This window comes from Mesoplodon bidens (assembly GCF_964165515.1).
Source record: "Mesoplodon bidens genome assembly, chromosome: 3".
In the NCBI taxonomy this organism is placed as follows: domain Eukaryota; kingdom Metazoa; phylum Chordata; class Mammalia; order Artiodactyla; family Ziphiidae; genus Mesoplodon; species Mesoplodon bidens.
This window is the reverse complement of record NC_138178.1, coordinates 121,888,321-121,910,016: the sequence shown is the minus strand read 5'-3', so window position 1 is coordinate 121,910,016 and position 21,696 is coordinate 121,888,321. Positions and strand designations below refer to the sequence as shown.

Genomic DNA, 21,696 nt, shown 5'->3' with positions numbered 1-21,696 from the left:
TATATAGGGAGCCCACCCTAGGCTGTGAAGTCAGGGAAGGTCCTAAGTCAAGAAGAAGCAAGAGTAACTAAACAGAGTCTGGAAATTAACTTGGAGAGAATCCTGATATTACATCACTAAGGGGCCTCAGAGGCAGTGTTAATTGTTTTGTGCTTCCTTCTAAGAAAAACTGAAGAGAATTGATAAAGTTTTGGTCAAGGGATGGCATGGTGAAATTGGCATTTCAAAAGCACTGCTCTTGCTCCTGTGTGGAGAACTGATCTGGAATATTCAGCATATATTTATAGCTATTCTCTCCTGCTATTCACAGAAAAGACTATATAAAAGCTAAGTTTAGCAAAACTTTACTGACATTATTATGCATTTATTAAACATGCATCTATCTAGTCCTCAAATCACCCTCATCATTGATTCCATTTTTATAGGTGAGGAAAATGAAGCTAAGACTTTGTGTAACTTACCAAACGTAAATTTAGATAGTGTGAAATTTTGTTTCCCTTAAAGCATCTTGGGCCAGTGTCTTGCCAGTGAAAACAGAAAGAAGAATTACTTGAGTGCTATCTGGGAGGTATGGTATGCCAGACTTAGTGACAGATTGATTGGGGGAAGGTCAGAGTGGTGGAGTGGGGAGAAATGTAGAATTGACTCCTAGGTTCTTATTTATGCAATTAGATATGTTTGGTGATGCTCACTGAGTTGGGGAAGAAGAATTAATCTTGCAGAGGAGATAAAAGTTTCAGCACTGGACATGATGTCTGTGGATGGTTTTGAGATGTTCAAGGTACTGTCACATTTGAGTCAGAGGTGAGACCTGTGACAAAGGAGTTCCTAAGCGCTTGGGGGTCCTAAGTATTGATAGCAGTTATTGGGAAGGGTAGCCAGTGACAAAGTTGTGACTTTCTTAAAGACAAGAATATCCACAGAAGTGAAACTAAGCCTACATTTTTAGAACTTCCAAGATTAAAAGTAGAGCTGTATGTTTGAGAAAAAGTGGCTATAGTTTTGGGAAAACCTCAGGAAATTACAGATGAGAATGATTCAACTGGAAGAATTATCAAATGTGTAGAATAAAAATATAAAGTCAAGTTATATGAGAAATAAAATATATCTTTAAATTTCAAGCAATAGACGTAATTTCTGACCTTAATGATAGCTCTTTAGTGTATTGATGGAAATACAGGCAAGGTAAATTGAGAAGTGAGTGTCAGAAAAAGAAATGGATACAGAATATGAGGAACATGTAGGCATGCTTGATTTTTTTTAATTTAATAAAAACTTGCTGCATTTAAATTCTAAACATGAAGGATAAGATGCCAAGGTGAGGTTGAAGACAGAAGAGGTAGAGTCAATAATATACAAGTCATTAGAGGATCAGAGAAAATATGATCATGTGCCTAAGAAGAGGAATGGTTCTTCAAGTGAAACAACACTAAATAATAAATAACCATGTCTATATTTAAAATACAGAATGAATCAAAGAAAACTTTTCACTAATATGTGCAATTACACTGAGAGTGTTTTATTTTCTAAATATAAGTAAACTCCATAGCTTAATCAAGTTAATATATTTGAGCAAATACTAAAGAGACCTCTGCACTTGTAGAGCTCTCTTCTGAAAGTTGTAGAAGACTAGTCTAGACAGATGTATGAGGGAGGCCAGTGTTAATGAACAAGAACAAGAATTTGTGGCATGACTTCAAACAGTAGAAACTCTGTAGTATATATCTAGCTTGTTCACATAACATTTTAAGACCATTGATTTGCAACAAGAAAAGTAAGCAAACTACCTGAAAAATCAATGCTCTTAAGTAGTCAAGTTTCTTGTCCTAAAGAAATACGTAGCTGCTTCCATCCAGACCTGCATGATATACAGGCCTTTAGAGTTTCTTCCACTGGGACCTCGACTAGGAGAATAGGGAGTGTATTAACATTGTCATGCCTTTTTCTTATATTCTTGTTTGATTGTTTGTTTCCATTTGCATATTTATTTACTTATTAGGCTATAATATCCCCTACACACTAGCCTATCTTTTATGAGGCCCTAGTATTGAGTACTCTATTTGGTTGACTTATGAAGATAGTACATGGAGGATTTGCATAAATGAACGCCTAATTCATATTGCTGAAAAATCCATTCTCCAATAATGTAGCTTAAGAAGAGTGATACAAAATCTTGTTCAAACAAAAAAATACATGAAAACCCTTGCATTTTTATAGGATAAATGTAGGTAGGAAGATAAGTATTACATGCACAATTACAATAAACAAGTTTATAATAATATCAGTAAAACAGAATCACAAAAGTTTCTTATATGATGAACACAATAAATAATGGAAACAACTCTACCAAACTGGATTTCTTTGCAATTTTATAAATATCTTGGATTCTGATGACATTGAAGTTGGTAATCTAATAAACAGATTTAAAGACGTATATTTAACTTAAATATAATATTTTTTTTTTTTTTTTTTTTTTTTTTTTGCGGTACGCGGGCCTCTCACTGTTGTGGCCTCTCCCATTGCGGAGCACAGGCTCCGGACGCGCAGGCTCAGCGGCCATGGCTCACGGGCCCAGCCGCTCCGCGGCATGTGGGATCTTCCCGGACTGGGGCACGAACCCACATCCCCTGCATCGGCAGGCGGACTCTCAACCACTGCACCACCAGGGAAGCCCTAAATATAATATTTTAACTTAAAAATGTATAAATGCATATTTTCCACCAAGCTTTTTATAGGCAAATAATTCCTTTTAACATGAATACATAGTAATAAAGTTCTGGCAAAGTTTTTGCAGAAAACACATGTACAATGTATCCTCTGCTATTTTAATCTTTTTTCTTTAGAAATGATCAAGAAATTAGACACTTATGAAATAATCTGTGTATAGAATTCTTATATATTTAGTTAATTTGTCCATCCATTAAATACCTGGCATACATTGCTAGTTTGAAAGGCTTTTTCAAGTATTTTCTAAATATTTCAACTGTGCTTTTAAGAGAACTAGGGGTCTCTCTTTTTTATTTATTTATTTATTTTTATTTATTTATTTATTTATTTATTTATTTTGTTGCACTGGGTCTCTTAGTTTCAGCAAGCAGGGTCCTTAGTTGTGGGAAGCTAGCTCTTTAGTTGTGGCATGTGGTCTCCTTAGTTGTGGCATGCATGTGGATCTAGTTCCCTGAGCAGGGATTGAACCTGGGCCCCCGACATTGGGAGCATGGAGTCTTAACCACTGCACCACCAAGGAAGTCCCTCAACAGTGATTTTATAGAAACACCCTATTTCTTTTCCAAATCCTAATTTATGTAATATTTCATGAGACAGTTTATAATATTTAATGAAATAACTATCAAGTAAATAACTCAAGTAAAACTAACAAACAGATTTGAGAGCAGACATTTAGAAAATTCATGCTAAACTAATGGGATTAGAAGAAAGCATGAAGTATCCCATTATAAGTAGGTCATGTGAACAGTTTGCAAGGCAGAAATAGAGACACAGATGTAGAGAACAAATGTATGGACACCAAGGGGGGAAAGAGGGGTTGGGGGCTGGTGGTGGTGGGATGAATTGGGAGATTGGGATTGATATACCCTAATATGTATAAAATAGATAACTAATAAGAACCTGCTGTATAAAAAATAAAATTCAAATTAAAAAAACCTGCTGTATAAAAATAAATAAAATTAAAAAAAATTTTTTAAGTGGGTCATGTGGTTCATGAATATGACACATTAATTAATTAATTAATTAAATTTATTTAATTTTTGGCTGTGTTGGCTCTTCATTGCTACATGTGGGCTTTCTCTTGTTGTGGTGAGCAGGGGATCCTCTTCGTTGCGGTGCGTGGGCTTCTCATTACGGTGGCTTCTCTTGTTGTGGAGCACAGGCTCTAGGTGCACGGGCTTCAGTAGTTGTGACTTATGGGCTGTAGAGCGCAGGCTCAGTAGTTGTGGTGCATGGGCTTAGTTGCTCCGCAGCATGTGAGATCTTCCCGCACCAGGGCTTGAACCCGTGTCCCCTGCATTGGCAGGCGGATTCTTAACCACTGCTCCATCAGGGAAGTCACAGCCTTACTTTAAATATGTATTTATAGAACGAATAAAATACTTGTTTGTCTTTAATGAAAAATGAATTACTTAACACCATGTATTATTTTACTCATCTAACAGAAATATTAAGGAGCAGAAACACGTGAAGTAATTAAGAACCACCAATAGCCCATCATCACTTGTCAGTACACACTTCTCATAATGAGATATATGCTTACTGTAAAACTCAGCTTTTAAAATTTTATTTAAAATATCTCCTAGAAAGAGATTTTGTAATCCAAGTTTCATTCTGAAAAGAATTTTAATCACATAGTTATAAATAGTTGAAAATATGGATTTTATAAGGGAAATGTTAACAGGGTCTTAACTGCAGTGTTACAAATGTGATGCTGCAATAGGACAAACAGGAAATGAATTATAGTTATATGCAAAAATCACTATGCATTTTATAATGTCAAAAGATGAATATCTTTACTCATAGATAAATGACACTACAGATTGACATTTATTATCATTGTCTCTATCTCATAACCCATTCATTTATTTGACAAACTAGAAGATTATTAGTTATGTTGTATCACAACTTGTTAGTTCTGGTTTACTGTTAATTATTTATTTTTGTAATTAGTCATTCATGAATTGAGTTGGCAATAATTACAGGGTTTTGACATCACATTGATAAAGCAAACATTAACACTTTATTATATAATATGTGACTATAAAATGCCAAACCTTTAAAAAAGTCTAAAATATACATAAAGATCTTCAAAATTAGTATCAGTTGGAAAATTTGTACTTCCTGCTTTTGTATGTACAATGAAAATCTTTTATAACTCTCAATATCTTTGTAAGTATATGTTGCAGCTCCTTGATGTTATATTTTATTTGAATAACTGCTTAAAGCATCAATTTTCTCACAAAATGCATATTGATATTACTTGTTATAGACACAAATTCATAAGATGTATTTTCATTTGAATTTTCCATTCATATTTTATGATAAAAATACTGGATTTCTAATCATAAACACACAATGTGCTCACTTTCGTTTTTTGGTAGTTACATATAAAAAGTCAAACATCTTAAGGGAAAAATACATCTTTAATAAAAGAGAATATTAGGTAGATAAATCAGGTAGTATTCAGTGGAATTATGATGTATATATTATCAGTGTACTTACAAAATAAATCATTGATTTTTCCTAAAATATATCTAATCAAAATTGGTTTATTAGTTTATATTTCCCAAGACATATTTATCTCAAGTGGAGCATTTAAAAGCTAAAGAATTGTCTGTTAATCATCAGGAGGGATACTGACAGCATAATTTAAAGGCTTTAACTTCAGAAACTGTGACGAAGGAAATATTCCTAATGGTGTTAGCAGGATAAAAGGGAAAATATATGGTCGTTAAATATCGGGCACAACAACTGTGGGAAACTGTTATGTTCCCCAAGGGTAGGAAGGAAACAGAGTTAAAGCCTTGAAGAGAGCAGAAGCCAGAATGAGTGAATTGTCCCATTGAATTTGATAATCCAAACAATCTTATTTGGTAGGAATATATGAATTCAGGTTGTAGACTGAGACATACAGAAGTGAAATGATTTGCTCAGGTCACACCACTCAGAATTCCCTATCACCTCTGCATCTAGGAAAGCTTATGACATTGAATTCTGGCTGAAGGAATTCAGTGTATTTCTTCTTGCATCTGTAGGCAGAGTGTGGACATCTCCAAAGTGACCTTGGAAGTCACTTGTCAAAAATTGAAGAGCCTCCATTTTCTTCATCCATGAATAACTAGATGAAACAGAATCTTCTGATTTATATGACCACCATTAACTAAACTCATGCATGCTCTTAAAAAAATCTGCTTTGTATTGACACAGATTTCAGAGATGATTATTTCAGCTAATACTTAGCTCAACTACAATAAGGGTCTTTATTCTTTATTATAAGAAGAATGTAATATAATACTAGTTAAATGGGCTTCTAGACAATTAAGTTTATCTAATCAGATGTGTTTTATTTGTGTGTGTAGTAAATGTAATAGAGAATATAAATAAGAAAGGAATAATATAACAATGAGATATTAAGAAATTATCCTCATTCCAATAACTTCAAGGTTTCTTTTGGTATAATGCACACACGAGAGTTAGAAAGGAAGGTAAATCTATCTAGTGATTCCCTTAATAAGAAAGATAAAGCCCACATCTAAGTAATTGGACTCTTCTCACAGTGGAATCCCACCTAATGCTCGGGCTCAAGTGGGTTGAGCATGGTTATGTGGTAGGCTATAGAGAATTTGGGGGAGTGGTGTATTCTAAAATGTATGATTCTCTAATTATGCTACCCAAAAATCAGTCAGTTAAGAGTTAGCTAAAATAGTATCTGGCATTGACTATCAGGTCATCACCCATACAGAAACAGCATCTGCTTTTATCAAGTGTTTAATGAATTAAATCAGAGCGATATTATATAGTTAATTATGAGTAATTAATATAATAAATATTTAGTGCAAAATTCTGCTAAGGACAAATATTAGGTGCTTTGCAGATAAGTAATAACAGAGCAGGTGAGCACAGCAATCATACAGTGTGCTAAATCAAGTAGAGCACATTGTGAGCCAGGTTCCTCAATGAAAACAGCCGTGTTAATGAGACAATCACTATTTTAGCTGAGCTTAAAGTAGCCACAACACCCAAGAAATAAAACATTCTATAACATGATAAAGTTACCTACATAGATTATATACAAGTTATTCCCTAAAATGGAATATCTAACAGAGTATTATCACATTAAAACTAAACTTATGTTTTTTTTCTTTTTAGTGGATTTTTATTAGATTTCTCAGAGACATACAATTTCTGTCAGAATTCTATATGAATCTTAAAACAGAATAACTATATATCTCCTTCCATAAAAAAAAAACCCAGAAAACAGGAAAAAAAACATAACTGACCAAATAAATTGCTTGAGCAGTTTAAGAGAAATCCAGTCTGAAGAGAAAATACTCCTCTTTGAGAGAGAAATATTATGTCGAGTTACACATATTCTTTTCATACATATATTCAACAGTAGGTATTTTCCAATTTCCTATAGCAAATATATATGTGATGGCCAAATGTATATGATGAGAAGCAATGTAGCCAAAAAGGAATGTATATTAATTAATAATTAATAGCTATAGTACAATTAATTAAATATTAATTAACAGTGAAATTCCTGCTTTGGTTCTAGTTAATGATATTTTCTAGTAGGTTGTGTTGGTAATGATGATTATCATCTCCTATGAGAATTATTTATTTGATCAACATATTGACTATAATTCTGTTTTTGAAAATTTTCTTATATCTTAAAAATAATGAAAGCCTTTGGCCATATATATTTTATTAGACATCTAATAGATTGCTTAAATGAAAAATATTAAAGAATAATAGAATAAATGCTAAATTGTGTGTTATATAAAATTAGGGGAATGATCCTATGTGATAAGCCACTTATTGAAAATTTTGGACTAATCTGTAGAAACTACATATAAAATATTGAGACTAACCTCCAGTGTGGATTAAGACTGGAATAATGTTACATCCACAGTTGTATTATTTTTTTAAAATTAGTTAGAAATTATATTATTTTATTTAGAAGATTAAGAATATATCAATTTCCTGATAGATAAAAATATCTTATTTTTAATAAAATATCTATAATAAGTCAAAGCAACTGAACCATGTGGGCAGTAAGTAAATTCTGTATCATTTTATTTTCGTAAGTAGTCCTGTGTTTTTCATAATCATTGATCACTTTTAAAAGCCTAATAATACATATGACCTGAAATTCCTTGCAAGGCAACTAAATGAATACAATGTTTGTAAATTCAGTATTTGAAAAAATACTGTTGCTGCATTGATTATATTGTGCTTTTTATAATCAAAATACTGAAAATCAGATATTGTACATAGAATATAAATAGTATAAACTTGAAATTCCTAGGAATTATTACTAAAATAATGCTCATTATTTTTCAAAGTACATCTCAAATGAATATTTTAAAAAAATATTGACAGAATATGTATTTACCTTCATGGATAAACTCCAAGATAAAACATCATAAACTGCAGGTTGCTTATCTTTCATTTAACAACATGCATTTTAATTAACTAATTAGTATATTTCTAAAGTCTCCTTAAAAGTAGTGTAAGTATTGGGGCTTCAGTAAAATAGAAACCAAGATAACAAGATTTGGCTATTTAGAGAAAAATATTCCATATTGTGTGGACAGGCTGATCACTCTGATGAAATGAACATTAGACAGGTCCATTTCATATACTGAGACCAATATTTTCCATCCTTGATGTTTCTTTCTATCTATTGCCCAGTCTACCCACATGCATATCCCTCACGTAATGTCATTTCTTGTATGCATTATAAGTTCTTGCTCCCAAGTTTACCTTAAATTAGGAAATTGCTATTAAATTTCAATTCTAAGAAGCCAAAATAAAATGAATTGTTTTTATATTGCTCTTTCCACTCAGATGGTTGGGAAACCAATTCAGGTCAGCTTTTACAAATTTTACATGTACCTGATTGTTGATTATTAACTCAGCATCAGCTGTCTCCCTCTACCCCTGAGGGAAGAAGCCTGGGAACTCCTTTTCTCAGAATTTCTTGTGAGCTGGTTTCTAGGTTAGATTCTGCTAATGACAGGCATTCAAAAGTGATTTAGGAAATGGAAAAGGGGAAACTAACGTGATAGCAGTTGCAGAAAGATTATAGATTAGGGTTTTTAGAATCTTCTGGACAAGCTCGTGTTAATAGCTTGGATACTCCAAGCAGGTGAAATCATCCAAGGAGGCTTCCTTGAGAATCCTGCACTTGCTGACTGAATGACTGTTTCACAGGTGTTCCCTGCTGTGGAAGACTCTAGTTTTCTGCTTTAACTTTCCTGTTGCTTAAAATATCTAGAATGACTTTTATTTTATTGACAGAATCTTGATAAAACAATTAGGGTTCACAATAGATTATATTTGAAGCTTTATTATCAGTAAAGCATAATGTGCCCTTTAAATATAGTCTATGGCCAGGCCTTAAAGAGACAGTATAGTATGTGTTTGTAAATTATTGAAGGAATTAAAGTTATAAATTCTAGCACATGAGAAGGTTCCACAATAACAACTAACAATATACTAATTTGAAGGAATGAGCATGAATTAAAGCAAAAGCATGAAAAGGAAAATGACCTGTTATGTATTACTTAAAAGAATATAATGCAATTTAACATAGCTCTACATTTCTGATATTTTTACAAAATATGCTTTAAAATCAGAATACAAAGAGTTATATGTACTTACTGCAGAAGACTTGTAAATTAGAGAAAAGCTTAAAAAGAAAATAAAAACATATGACATGTGATATGATGATCCAGAGGTGAAATGAAGAGAGTTGTTAAAAATAAAAATGTGAAGTATACTCACAAAATTATCTGTATTTATACAAGCACACACAAATTTTACATTAATTGGATTCTACACATAAATTGCAAATTATGTCATGAACATTTCCAATACTATTAAATATTCTGAATCAAAAGCATTTTTAGTAAATCTGATTTCCATCATATTATGCACCACACTTTATTATATCAACCGTTCATTTTTTAAAATATGAGATATAAGAAGTACCAGAATGAACATTCATGTTTATTTAAAAAAACTAAACAAAGCACAAAAGGAAAAGCAAACCTTTGCTCTACACATTTTTGCGAATTTCTCTTGGGAGATTCTAAGATGAAATTACTGTGTTAATATGTGAATAGCTTCTTTGTGCTTTACGTAATTTCCTTTAAAATTTTTATTCTGGGTACTATATAAGAGGGTACACATACATACACATATATACAGATTTTGGGGACATATATATACAAACACATATATTTCAATTTACAAATAATTGTAAGTATTTTTATTTTTAAATATAGCCAGCTTAAGAGATAACAGCTGTTTTTCCTTTTTATATTTACATAATACAATACTTTTAAATTATATTTTTAGTTTATCTGATTTCTACTGAGCTGAATATATCTTATACATTTATCACTGAGGTTTCTTTCCTATTTTTAAGTCTCCTCTAAATGTATTTGGATCTTTTAAAATTATATTAATTATTTTCTTCCTCTCAGAAATTTTGATATATTAATATTTTATCATTTACATGCAGGTTGTTTTCTTTGCAGCTCAGGAATTGTATTGTTTTAAAATGAAATAGATATGTAGACATACTCAATTTAAAAATGCTCACATTGTTCTCATTTAAAAAAAACAACAAAAAGTCTTTATTTGAATCCATAGCCTTGTCCCCGTAGAGAATTCTCCAGAATAGCCTCTACACACTGTCTAAATTTCTACCTTCTAATAACTCTTTTTGAAACCCATTTTAATTAAAAAATAGTCCAACCTTAGTCCAAAGTAGAAATAAATACAATAAAATCTCAAGCACACATCATGCATACTTTTAAAAGTTAAATAGTTGATTAACATACTAAAAAAATAGATACAATTTTGCAGAGACAGTTGCAGCTCACTCCGCAGCACCCCCTCAACCCCTTTGCTTCTTTTCTTCCCTAGCAGTAAACACTCCCTGAAGTTGGCATCTCTTCTTCCCTTCTAGGTTTTTGTAATTTTAGCACCTATATATGCTTTCTATTAGTAACCAATGATATTTTTGCCATGTTTTTCCATTTTATGTACTTGATGTCATATTCTACATGTAAAAATAGTTTGTTCATTTTCTCTCTGTACAGTGTTCTACTGTAAGCCTGTACTGAATTTTTAGACCATTCTCCCATTTATGAGACTTCTGATGCAAGTTGGTTATATGATCTGTAAAAACAGTGCTGTAATTAAAAATTCCTTCTAGGTGAATCGTTGTGAATATGTACAGAAGATTAACTTATGTTAAATACATGGAGGTGGAATTGCAACAATTCAGTATGTAAAATATTTTGGTATTCCATTTGGCCCACGTTTAACTTACTCTAGCTGCTTTGGCAAGCAATTGCATAACTCTCTCATTCTGTTCTGGGTCATCACTGCCTCCACTGGGATGACAGTGGGAACCAGCTCAGCAATTCTGATTCATGTGCAAATCCAGACGTGTAAGGGAGTTAAATGCAATAAGATGAAACTCTGATTGACATATGTATACTCAGGCAGTCAATTCTCAGGTGCGTTCTGCATGGCCCTTTAAAGTCCCCAGTGGGATCAAGCTCTAGTTCCCCAGTGTAGTATTTAGCTCAATAAACCACAGTTGGATTATGTTTCTGTACAGTCAGGCCACTCAAGATGGCTGTTCTCTTGCTCTCTGTACATCCCCTGCCCGACCAGTGCCTGATTCACCTACACCCCATTCACATGACTGATCTTCCTACATACTTGCCCCAGGCCCCAGCTGGTGATTGTTCTCATCAAAGGGGTGGTGAGGGGCGTGCCCCTCTACTGGTTTCCCTGGTAACTAATGAGCCCAGCTGACGTCAATTCCCCTATAATTGGTAATCTTCCCTCCCGCCCGGCTTCCACCGGGAGCAAAGACTACACCTCGTCCTGCCTGCCAGCAGCCACACACGGTGGGGTTCACTCCAGGCCTTGCTTCAGACATGTAAGTTCCCCCATTCGTTAAACCGTGGATGTCTCTTGCTGACTCTGGGCTCTTTCTTCGGTCTTGAAGCTGGGCAAGCACAGGCCTTATAGGCCTGCGGGGCGCAGCCCAACATTTCTCCTCCCCTGTTTCACTCTTCACAGTCTCTCACTCCTGCTTCTTGGGGTCACTTCCCCAAGTAGTCTGCCTGCATGCAAGCCCTAGACTCCAGCTCTGCTTCAGGGGGCAAACCCAAATTATAGCTCTTGCTTGTAGTGGCCGTAGAGAAAGTATAATTTCAGGACGGGATTCTGAATGTGGTAATTAACCAAGTTGTCAGATGGTGAAGATAACTATCGCTGGTGGTAAGTGGGGAGGTAAAAAAATATAAAATAAAACATTGTTGAAGGCTTCCGTGGTAGCGCAGTGGTTGAGAGTCCGCCTGCCGATGCAGGGGACACGGGGTCGTGCCCCGGTCCGGGAAGAACCCACATGCCACGGAGTGGCTGGGCCCGTGATCCATGGCCGCTGAGCCTGCGCGTCCGGACCCTGTGCTCCGCAACGGGAGAGGCCACAACAGCGAGAGGCCCGCGTACCGCAAAAAAAAAAAAAAAAAAGTTGTTGAGAGCAGCACCTGACTATGGTGTGTTCAGAAGGTGAATCGTTGGTGTTTTTAGGTAGCAGTATCATTAGTAATGTATGAAGGCAATCAAAATTATAAGAACTGTAGAGTCAGAGGAGTCAGTTAAAGGTTTTAGGTACCTTCCAAAATTTCATAAATACGGAATAGCCAACCAACAAATCAAGACACACAACTAACAACTAATGCCCCAAGGCATTATTAAAAGAAACTTTAGCTCTTGTAGACTTAGGGCAAAACGTGTTGAAAATCAGACCCAGGATTTATTATTTACGTATTTATTTATTTATTTGGCTGCGCCAGGTCTTAGTTGCAGCTCAAGCATCTTCATTGCGGCACACAGGATCTAGTTCCCTGACCAGGGATCAAACCCGGGTCCCCTCCTTTGGGAGAGCGGAGACTTAGCCACTGGACTACTAGGGAAGTCCCCAGACTGAGGATTTAATTTTAAGAACTACAAAAGATGAATACATAGCTTCATCAAGTCTCTTAAATGGAAGTCAGGGCCTCTACAGGGAAACAATGAGACCTGAGTCCTAGGACAAAATCATTAATATAAATAGTTTAAGGACCTTCTAGCTCAGATTTCCCTACAGCCTCCAAGCTGATAGTAGCAGCTCCTTTTATCAGCTTTAAAAGAAAACCCTCTGGCTTGGAGACCCTTAGAAAGTCCTAATCTGAGTCAGCCCCCTCAAAAAATGTACTCGTTCAACACCAGGATTTACCCCTACTTCATGCACTCTGTCTTCAAACCAACAATTAGGGTAGAGTCAGCCTAAGCTCCCCACAGAAGTAGGACACACCTGCAAAGAATCATCTCACTGATATGTGTGGAGGGGATTTAGAGGACATTGGAAACACATGTGGAAGTAGATCTCCAGACTGGATGGGGAGGATTTATTGACATAAAATTCCTCATGATTTGTGGCTTAGTGTTGTGTTCAGGACACTGGTTTGTGCATGATAATGTGCTGCAATAAATATGTAGGTGATGTAAGAACTGCCTTGTCAGAGTATCGAGAAGGAGAAACAGAAAACTTAGTGAACTGGGCATAATCAGATGAAATTATCTTGTGAGCCAGAGAAGCTACCTCCAAACTATGATCCCTGAAGGAATAGGAGACAGATTCTGCTATTCTAGACTCATTTTTATTGATGTTGAAGGCCTGGGTTGCAAGACAACAGCTCTCAGTCACGCTGAATTACAGATGAGAGACAACACAGCTTTTCTCAAAGACCCCAGTTTCTCCTCACTAGTTCATTTCATAGTGTCATGAAGAAAAAAATGCCCCATGGGCAACAAAGCCAGAGGAGAAATTAGGGTGCCTTAATCTGCAGGCCTTTAGGGCAGCGGCTAGGAGATCATGGTATAGAAGTGAAATAGATGGAAAATCAACTAGTGTGTTACCGGATTTTATAACCTAGGAAAAAAGGCAAAGTCTGGGAAGCAGATGGGTGACATCAGCTGCCTCAAATGTAAAGTAAATGGTCATCTTAAGCTCAGATTCCAGACTAAACTACTTCCCAATTCGAGAAACTATTGTTAAGAGAAATTCTGGGATTTTTTGTTTGTTTTTTAAGGGTTTTTTTTGAGACTGAATCTACAAGAATATAAAATATCTAATACCCAATTTTTCCCCAACTGCACCTGAGTCCATTTACAAGGATAAACGTATGCTGGGAAAAGGAGGTAACCCACACCTCCAAAGAGCTATTTCATACAGTGACTTAGCTGACAAAGTAGTAAACCCCAAACATTATCATCGCCAACAGTTAAGGCTGGGAGCTTATACTGGTCAATTGATAGGTGGACTAATGGCTCAAATCGGTGTCACAGTTGGTCTGTGGACTTACCCTGCAGTAATTTTTCTAACCCTTGAATGCAGATCAGAATCTACATATTGTTTCCTGACCAGTAAGTAAAAACAACTATAGTAGGAATGGCAAAGGGAAAATGCCTGGCATTTACCACTTCCCCATCCCTTCACCTCCAACCAAAATGGTAAATTAGGAGCCATTAGTTGCCGAGTTGTTGCTCAATGAAAAACTGCACAAGCCCCTACAATAGTGTTTTGAGGGCTGGGTAGTCTGACCTGTCGGCTTTGCATTTGTAAAATGCTGCCAAGTCCCATGATCACATTTCTGCTCTGATTGGTATTCAGAAATCAGGGAAGGGAATGATATCCTGATGAGACCTTACATCTCTAGATCAAATCACTCCTTTTCTTTTTGGATTCCACTGTGACCCTGGCAACTTTCTCAAATCCAGATTCCTTTCCCTTATGCCTTGTGGTGCTCTTCTAAGGTTTCAAGACAAAACCAGAGGTGCAGATAAATATTTCAGCAGAAGCAATTGGTCAGTGAAAGAAGTGTTAAATCAGAAAATATAAGTAAAAAAGACCAAAAATATTCCTATTTATTTTCCTTATTCCCCTCCTTCCTTCCGGGAATATTAACGTTGCCAAAATATTGGCCCTCTGTGCACCATTGCCAAATAGAAATACAGAGACAGAGTTTTGGGGGAAAGAGAAAGGGTAGCTTTATTTCTTTGCCAGGCAAAGAGGAAACACAACAGGCTAGTGCCTCAGAAACTGTGCCCCCCTCCCTGGGGAATAGGGAGAGGTCTTATAGTCAGGGCTCGTGGTCAGGGGTAAGTGATAAGGATCAAGGAAGTGACAGGCTTGCATTCTTCTGATTGGTTGGTGGTAAGGTAAGTGGGAGTCAGCAACATCAATCTTCAGGTTCCAACTGGTCTGGGGTCTATGTGCTTCCGGGCAGCACACCATCATTAAACATTAACTTCTCCCACCTGGAGGGGGTTTTAGTATCTGCAAAACAGCTCAAACATATCTTTATGAGTATCCATTGATGGGGAACCTGGACCTTGCCCCAAGGTTTCACTGTTGTTTCTCTTGACTGTTTGTTTCTCCCTTGCCTTGCATCCCTTCCCTTCCCTAATTAACAACTGCTTGAATCTGCCCGTTGGAAGTCAGAGAAAGTTACGGAGGCTGAATGAAGACTATTTCCTCTAAGCAAAGAAATGGGGGACACAGGAAGGCTTTGTGCCCAAGAACCCCACAGGGCCCTGCTTGGTATCATTAATATTCATCACCACTTTTACCTCTATTCTTCATCTTTCTCTTTTTTCTGTTGTCTATTTCTATCACTTGCTAGATACAGTCTTCTGGGAGAGTTTCTCCATCTGAATTTCTGTTATTATTCATTTTTAATCAATATCAATTTGTGTTAATGTTTGTATATGGTATGAGGTAGGAGTCCAACTTTATCATTTTACATGTAAATATACAGTTGTCACAACATTTTTTGAAGAGTTTTCCCATTGGAACAACATGGATAAACCTGGAGAACATTGTTCTGAGTGAAATAATCCACACATAGAAAGGCAAATACTATATGATCTTACTTATATGTGTAATCTAAAAAAGTCAAATTCAAAGAACCAGAGAAGAATGGTGGGAGGTGAGAGAAATGGGGGAATATTGGTCAAAGGGTACAAACTTTCAGTTATAAGATGAAAAAATTTTGAGGATATATATACAGCATGGTGATTATAGTTAATAATACTGTATAGGATACTTGAAATTTGCTAAAAGAGTAGATCTTAAGTGTTCTCATCATGAAAAACAAACAAAAAATATTGATTAACACTGATGGATCTGTTAATTAATTTGATCTAGTATGCATTTTACAATATATACATACAGTAAATTATGTTGTACAACTTAAAAAATATATTGTACAACCTAAATATATAAATTTTTTGTCAATCATAACATACCTCAATAAAACTGGAAGTAAATAAAATAAATAAAAAATTTTACCCACTGAATTATATTGGTCAGAAATCAATTGAACATAAATGTAAAGATTTACACTGGACTCTTAATTGTATTCCATTGATCTATATGCTTATGACAAAACTGTAATGTGTTGATTATTTATAGTAATTTATTACTGTATTACAATCAGTTGATTACTGTATTTAGTATTGATTACAGCAGCTTTGTAGTAAGTTTTGAAATTGGGAAATGTGAGTACATCAACTCACGTTTGTTTCTCTTTTTCAAGATTGTTTCATCTCTTCTGAGTTCCTTAAACTTCCATTTGAATTTTAGGATCAGCTTTTCAACTTCTGCAAAAAGCCCACTGGGAGGTGATATCTCATTTTAGTTTTGATTTACATTTCCCTGATGATTAATGGTCTTGAGCACCTTTTTCATATAACTGTTTGCTATTTATATGTCTTTGGAAAAATGTAGAAGTGAGAATAGAATGATGGTTATAGGGCCTGAGAAATGGGAGATATGGAAAGAGGTTGGTCAAAGGGTACAACGTTGTAGTCATGTAGAATGAAGAAGTCTTGAGTTTAATGTATAACATTATGACTACAGTTAATGTATTGTACATTGCAAATTTGAGAAAGTAGTTTCAGGTGCTTTCACCACACACACACACACACACACACACACACACAAGGTCGATGTGTGAGGAAATGCATATGTTAATTAGGTTGACTATAATAATAATTTCACTGTGTATATCAAAGCATCATGTTGTACTCCTTAAATACATAAAATTGTTATTAAAAACATTTTCAAAAAGCCAGCTGGGGGTTTGATGGTAATTATAGTGATTCCATTTAGTGGACTTCAGTGAATCAGTTGGACCTATACTTTTTGTGTATGGGAAGTTTTTAATTTCTAATTTACTGTTTTTACTTGTTAAAAGTCTATCTACACTTTAATTCTTTTTGAGTCACTTTTGATAATGTTTGTCTTTCTAGGAATGTGTCCATTTTATCTATGGCATCATATTTGTTGGAATACAATTATTCATGGTATTCCCTTATAAAACATTTTGGGTTTTTTTTCTATAAGGTTGGGAGAGACGTTCCTTCTTCCATTTTTGTTTTAGTAATTTGAGGCTTCTGTTTTTGCTTGGTTAATCTAGCTAAGTTTTTGTTGATTTTGATGATCTTTTTAAAGAACATACTGTGGTTTGTTTTACAGTCTTTATTTTTCCATTCTCCATTTCATTTATTACTACTCTAATAGTTATTATTTTCTTCTGTTTATTTTGGGTTTGATTACCTTCTAGTTTTTTAGTTGTCTATTATTATTATTACTATTATTGTAAGAACACTTAACATGAGGTTTTTCCTTGTAACAGATTTTTAAGTGTGTAATTAAATATTGTTATCTATAGGCATAATGTAAATCTGGTCACTAGGAAATCCAGTAATATGTGATAACATGAATGAACTTTAAGGACATTATACCAAGTGAAATAAGCCAGTCACAGAAGGAAAAATACTACATAATTCCACTCATATTAATATTGAAAATAGTTAAATTCATAGAAGGAAAGAATAGTATGGTGGTTGCCAGGAGCTGGGGGGAAGAGAAAGGAGCTGCTAATCAATGTGTATACAATTTTGGTTATTCAAGAGAATAAGTTATTTTTCTAGTTTTTTTAAGGTGAATATTTAGGATATTGATTTGACATCTTGATCCTTGTTTCATGTAGATGTTACCTATAAATTTTCCTCTAGCACTGCTTTAGCTATATCCTTTGTTTGGGGATGTTGTGTTTTTTTCATCTCAAAGTATTCTAAAATTTGCCCTGTGATTTCTTCTTTATTCTGTTATTTTTGAATGTGTTGTTTACTTTTTACATACACTAAGTCTCCTACATACGAACCTTCAAGTTAGGAACTTTCAACGATAAGGGTGTGCATTTGCATATCCAATCACGTAAGTTAGTTCAAATGTCTGATGTACATTGTCACATGCATGCATCCTCTACAAGTGGTTGCACTTCTGTGTACTTGACTATACAGTACTGTATAGAGTACAGTAGTACAGTATCTTTATTTCAAGCCCAGGATGTCTGGAAGCAAGCGTAAAAGCAGCAGTGATGTAGCTCGTACTGCTAAGAAGCACCAAGCCATAACGATGGAAACAAAAGTGAAAATAATTGAGAGAGTGGAGTGAGGCGAAAAGATGATAGACCCTGCTCATTCTTATAACATTAATCGTTCAACCATCAGCATGATTCTAAAGAACAAGGACAAGATCATGGAACATTTAAAGTCTGCTGTGCCGATGATGTTGACAAGAATATTGAAGAAACATGGAAAAGTGATGGAGGAGATGGAGAAACTTCTCAGTGTGTGGATGCAAGATCAGCCTCAGTGTCGAGTCCTGCTCAGTTTAATGTTGATTCAAGAGAAAGCTAAAAGCCTTTATGAAGGCTTGAAGAAACATGGTGGAGAATCAGAGGGGGCATCTTTTAATGCCAGCCATGGCTGGTTTCATTGGTTCAAGGCTAGAGCCAAACTTCACAGTGTAAATGTAAGTGGTGAGGCAGCAAGTTCAGATACAGTAGCTGACAGGGAATTTCCTGAAATGCTTTGAGAAATTATTGATAAAGGCACATGTTTACCCAAGCAGGTTTTTAATGGGGATGTGACACAGCTGTACTGGAAGAGGATGTCAGACCAAAGTTACATTAATAGGGAGGAAAAGCTGATGCCAGACTATAAAGTAGGAAAGGCTAGGCTAACTCTGACTTTTTTTTTCTTTTTGCTATACAGCAGGTTCTTATTAGTTATCTATTTTATAGATATTAGTGTATATATGTCAATCCCAATCTCCCAGTTCACCCCCTCACCCCTGCTTTCCCCCATGTTTGTTTTCTACATCTAACTCTGTTGTTTGGTGGCAGTGCTTCCTGGGATATAAAGCTGATGTCTCTCTTAGTTTATCATTCAGAGAACCCAAGAGCCCTTAAAACATAGCCAGGGGCTCTCTTCCTGTTGTGTGGAAGAGTAACCCCAAAGCCTGGGTTACACAGGCTATTATCCAGGGCTGGTTTTTCCACCACTTTATCCCAGAGGTAGAGAAATATTGCTTGGAGAAGGATATCCCACTCAACATACTTTTGCTGTTTGACAGTGCTCCTGACCACACCGCATTCATGGATGACTTTTGTCCCAACATCAAAGTAATACATCTGCCACTGAATACTGTACTATATCACTCATCCAACCTATGGACCAGGGGGTTATAGCAACTTTCAAGAAATATTATTTATGTCACACTTTTTGTAAAGGCAGTGAAGGTGAGTGATGAATCAGGAATAACCTTGTGACAATTGTGGAAGGACTATAACATCTACAAGGCCATAAAAAAACATTGACTTTGCTTAGCGTGAGGTTAGAGCCATCACCATGAATGGGATTTGGAAGAACATTTGCCTGCAGTTTGTTCACTATTTTCATGGATTTGAGAAAGTGGATGAGGAGTCCAAAGAGGTCTTCAGCAATTTAGTGACCCTCAGCGAGAAGCTGGAGCTAGATCTTCAAGAGGATGACTTCATTGAACTCCTTGTTATGCAGCACGGGAAGCTTACTAACGAAGACCTGATGGAATTGGAGGCCCAGAGAAAGGACGAAGAGAGACAAGAGGAAGAAGTAGTATTGATAACTGAAACACTGAAGAAATCCATGACACAGGAGATGGCAAGGGGATTTTCTTCATTTGAGGAGGCACTGTTAGTTTTTGAGGCACAAGACCCAAACGTAGAATGGTACACAAAGGTTGCAGCAGCATTTCAGAATGCAATCCAGTGCTACCATGTCATTTATGATGAGAAAAAAAGAGCTAATACTCAGACATCACTGGATCGTTTTATCAAGTGGGTGGATAGAATTGAATCCAGCAGGGAATGAGAACCTGTGCCATCAACGTCAGGTGTGAGTGAAATTGCAGCTTGCCCTCCATCTCCTGTTGCTGAACATCCTTCAGCTCTACCATCTCCCACCTCCTCTCCCTCCTCTAGTCAGTGACTCTTGCCTGTTCTCTCGATACTAGTCTCTGTATGCCAGCTGTTGTACTGTACTACTGTACTTTTCAAGGTACTACACTGTAAGATTAAAAATATTTTTTGTGTTTGTTTTTTATATAATATTTGTGTGAAAAGTATTATAAACCTATTACAGTACAGTACTATGTAACCTATTAGCTGGGTACCTAGGCTAATTTTGTTGGACTTAGGAGCAAATTGGACTTAAGAACCTGATCTCAGAACAGAACTCATTCATATATAGGAGACTTAACTGTATTTGTGAGTTTTCCCAATGTATGTCTCTTGTTGGTTTCTAATTTCATCCCATTATGTAAGAGAATATACCTTGTTAATTTCAATCTTTAAAAATTGATTGAGATTTGTTTTATGGCTTTACCTATCACTTATCCTAGAGAATGTTCCATGTGCACTTAGGAAGAAGGTATATTCTGTCATTGGTGGGTGGGATGATATTAAATATTTATTAGGTATGGTTGAATTATACTTCATCTATTTCTTTGTTGATCTACTGTGTTGTTCTTATCACTATTGAAAGTGGGATATGGGTATCTTCAAACTAATCTTGTGAACTGTTGATATCTCCCTTGAATCTGTTAGATTTTTTGCCATGTATTTCTGGATTCTGTTATTAAATGCATCTATATTTATAATTATTTTATTTATGAATTAGCCCTTTTATCATTATATAATGGCCTTTTGTCCCTACTAATATTTTTTGTCTTAAAATCTATTTTGTCTGATTTTAATGTAGCTACTATAGCTCCTTTAGTTACTGTTCAGATGGTGTATCTTTTCCCATTCTTTTCAACCTATTTGTGTTTTGGGACGTAAAGTTTGTCTTTGGTAGATAATATATATTTGAAACATGTTTGTTTATCCCTTCTGCAAGTTTCTACTTTTTCATTCAAGTGCTTAATCCATTTGCATTTAATGTAATTACTGATAAGTTACAATTTCTCTGTTATTTTACAATTTTTTGCATATGTGTAATGTCCTTTTGTTCCTCTATTCTTCCAATACTGTTTTATTGTGTGCTATATCAATGTTTTCTAATGTATCATTTGAATTATCTTATTATCTCTTTTATATATGTATTTTTCCTTTTTTATTATTTCTTTTTTTGTTATTTCTGTAGTGGTTACCTAGGAATTACAATTAACATGTTATAACATTTAGTTTGAATACCAACTTAAGTTCAGTATGATAAAAAAAGTTTCTCTTATATAGCTCCATTCCCCCCTTTTCCTTTTGCTATCATTGTCATGAAACTTACATCTTTATACATTATAATCCATCAATGCAATTTTCTAATTATTACTTCCTGCAGTTCTTTTTAAAATTGTTTAAATTATCAGTTTTTAATATGAAAAGATGGTATATAATTTATTATTTATGTATGTATTTATTTATTTAAATAGATGCAGTTTATTACATGTTGATTACACACAGCATGTGGGATATTAGTTGCCCAACCAGGGATTGAACC

General features: G+C 35.1%; 1 protein-coding gene across 1 annotated transcript; it reads left to right on the top strand.

Moving 5' to 3' along the window:
- Positions 1-18,343: 18,343 nt before the first annotated feature.
- Positions 18,344-18,757, top strand: LOC308614078 (tigger transposable element-derived protein 1-like; the record flags this gene model as incomplete). Its single annotated transcript, XM_081228284.1, has 1 exon — positions 18,344-18,757. The coding sequence occupies one exon, from the start codon at positions 18,344-18,346 to the stop codon at positions 18,755-18,757; it is 414 nt and encodes a 137-aa protein (XP_081084410.1).
- Between the last annotated feature and the right edge of the window lie 2,939 nt (positions 18,758-21,696).